The sequence below is a fragment of the Phyllostomus hastatus genome, unplaced genomic scaffold, assembly GCF_019186645.2.
Source record: "Phyllostomus hastatus isolate PE091 unplaced genomic scaffold, TTU_PhHast_1.1 phas_contig_5, whole genome shotgun sequence".
Taxonomy (NCBI): domain Eukaryota; kingdom Metazoa; phylum Chordata; class Mammalia; order Chiroptera; family Phyllostomidae; genus Phyllostomus; species Phyllostomus hastatus.
The window spans coordinates 5,330,264-5,333,121 of NW_025333897.1; the positions used below are offsets into that span (position 1 = coordinate 5,330,264).

At 43.1% G+C, this 2,858-nt stretch overlaps 1 protein-coding gene across 1 annotated transcript; it reads right to left on the minus strand.

The window, feature by feature from the left end:
- Positions 1-1,050: 1,050 nt before the first annotated feature.
- Positions 1,051-1,404, minus strand: LOC123823698 (transmembrane protein 258-like). The gene has a single exon (XM_045846648.1). It carries the CDS (start codon positions 1,402-1,404, stop codon positions 1,051-1,053), a length of 354 nt encoding a protein of 117 aa, XP_045702604.1.
- Between the last annotated feature and the right edge of the window lie 1,454 nt (positions 1,405-2,858).

A 2,858-nucleotide genomic window follows, 5' to 3' on the forward strand; every position in this document is an offset into this window, starting at 1 on the left:
ATGTACGGAATTAAATAAACCACATCCATCCAGACTGGTAGGAGGGGTAGAGAAGTGGAACAGGCTGGTCACTCATCAATGTGTGGTGGATAAAAATTCAAGAAGGATATCTTGGGAGTGAGGAGTCCCAGCCCCACAGCAGGCCTCCCAGCCCAGGGCTCCAATGCCAGGAGGATAAGTCCCCATAACTTCAGGCTGAAAAAACAAGTGGGGATTGAGTCAGTGGGAGAAACTTCTGGAGTCCTAAGCAGTTCCCCTTAAAGAACTGGACATGGACTTACTCAGACTTCCTCCTTGTAAGCTCCAGCACTAGGGTAGCAGCTTGAAAGGCACCAGTGGCAAATAGGGAGAAACTAAAGTGGCATCAAGGCAAGAGCTGGAGGACAGAGGGGCAGGCAGATGTCGTTGCCCCTTTTATGAGCCCTTCCCCCACAGAGCCACAGAGCTGGCAGGCAGGTGCCATATTGGAGACTCCATCAACCTGGCTAACTCTGTTTTCCCTGCCCTGGAGATCCCTTGAAACTCTGCCCCACTCAAATTACTGGCCCACCCATGCTGCTTTTCTGTATGAATGGCTGGTCTTGGCTCATGTTTCTCAAGTTCCTGAGACAGCACATCTATATTTCATTCTTACAATAAAAGGTCACAGATCAGGCATAAACAAGAAGAATTCTTAATATTTCTTTAACCTGTCAATTTGGCCCTAGAATCTGGTGTGTTTATGGTGTAGCTAGTTAACATCTTAAGGGTCATGGTCAAATACATTTTTCTTATTTGACAATACATGAAAATAGTACATACATAGAGCAAAACTATGATAATAATACATATTAAAATAGGATGAAATATTGCATTCCAATACTTATAAGCAGATACAGATTTAAACAGGAAATCATACCAATGTTGATTAGTATCAGTTACAGTAAGATGGGAAGCTTCAATCAACTTATTAACAAAAATATGTGTTTGTACTCTATGTTGATTAAAGTTGATTCTGGTTTTCATCTAATAATTTTTGCATCAGTGTAGAATTCTTTTTTTTCAAGATGGTCATACATCTGCCTTTATTGTGAGCAGCAGGTGAGACACTTCCAGCAACAGTAAAAAAATTAATTTACAAAAGCAGGGATTCAGTGAAGCTGCCTGCTGGAACCCTTGGGAGCTCACAAAGTAGATGCCGACCCAGAGCAGCAGGAAGAGGACCCCAAATCCCATGAAGAGCGAGGCCACCAAGGAGATGAGGAGCTCTTTGAAGATGTCTCGAGTGTACTTGGTAGAGGTGACCTCATAAACAAAGAACCAGGGGGTGAAGAACATGCCAATGGCCAACAGTACCATGGTCAGATCAGGGAAGACAGCTGGGTTCACTGGGCTGGTGTATCTGCTCATGGCCTCCAGCTCCATTTTGCCAGGGACAGGGTGACCTGCTGCTCTACCACCAGAAAAACACTAGAATTCTTGATTAGTTCTATCAAGGGGTGTAAATACATATATTCAGATGGAAGAGGTAAAGACTTGGGTGCCCAGGTGAGAGAAACATCATCCACTTGGACAGGGGAAAGGTAAAAAACATCACCCTGCCAGTGGAGAACCTCTAGGTGCTACAGACACCCAGAATATGGGGCTTCTGCCCCCACCATGGCCATTTCCATCTGATGATTGCTAACCAGATATACATGCTGCATTTCTATCTTATATAACACTAAATAATTGTAAATAGGAAATAAAGTAAGAATACAAAGATTAGAAGAGTGTTGTAGTAAGCAAGGTTCCATTTGTCTAGTTAACCCATCACACATCAAGCCTTAATGGGCAGTCACACAGTCTTGGAGATTATGTCACATTTTGTGAATCTATGTATGTCCCAGTGAATTGGGGCACAGCAAAAAAGTTTAACACAAAAGGAAGAAGATGATATTGGCACAATGTTTTGACATGCTGAGGGTCATAATAGATTATTTCCCCTAGACAGTAGTTTTCAGCAACCGTTCTTGGCCAGGCACATGAAATTGTCTTGTTGGCGGGGTTGACTACAGTTTACCCAAAAGAGTCACAGTTGTGATATAGAACTGGCAAGAAGCATTCCAGGTGTCCAGGCTTCAACCACCCATATCATCCACCATCCAAGGAGAAGCCCTAGAAGACACTGTTATTCCCTCAGGAACAACAGTGATTAGTAGATAGAATTTCAATATTGTCTTGGCCTGTATAAGTAACTGCTAGGGTATTGTTAGCTTCTTCAGCCACAACCTCTGTGGCCCTGGGCCTATCATGAAGATGTTTCTTTACCCATATCTTCATACTGGTAGATCCAAAGCCTCCCACTCTGGTGGTGGCACCAGGGGCCTGGGGAAGTTGTTGCCATTCCCCCTTGTGATAGGAGATAATGACTACTTGAGCCAACCATTCCTGGCTTTGCAGTTGTACAGGTTGTGAGGATACATTATCCAGTGCTACTTTTATTTCTCTCACATAGTCTGAATCAATAACTACAGCTGTAATTTGCAATCCTAGACTGGATCTTGGGAGAATGTGCCCAAAATGTCCTTTTGGGATTTGCATACCTAATCCTGTTGGGACAGTCTGAGTAGTATTAGGGTCAATCCAGATCTCCCACAGTGTGCGTAAATCACTTCCTGTTGATCCTGAAGTGCCCATATATGGATCCTGAGCATTAGGATCAATAGCCTACCATTTTAAGGTAGTAGGACATTGCTGGCTGTGAATCTGTAAATTGGGAGTCATCATTCGTGCCAAACGTGTAGAATTGCCTAAAGGCTGATTATTCAATTGTTGCAAAGCAAGGAATAAGTGATCTTTCCAGTTTTTATAAGAATTATTTCCTAACTCTCTCAGCT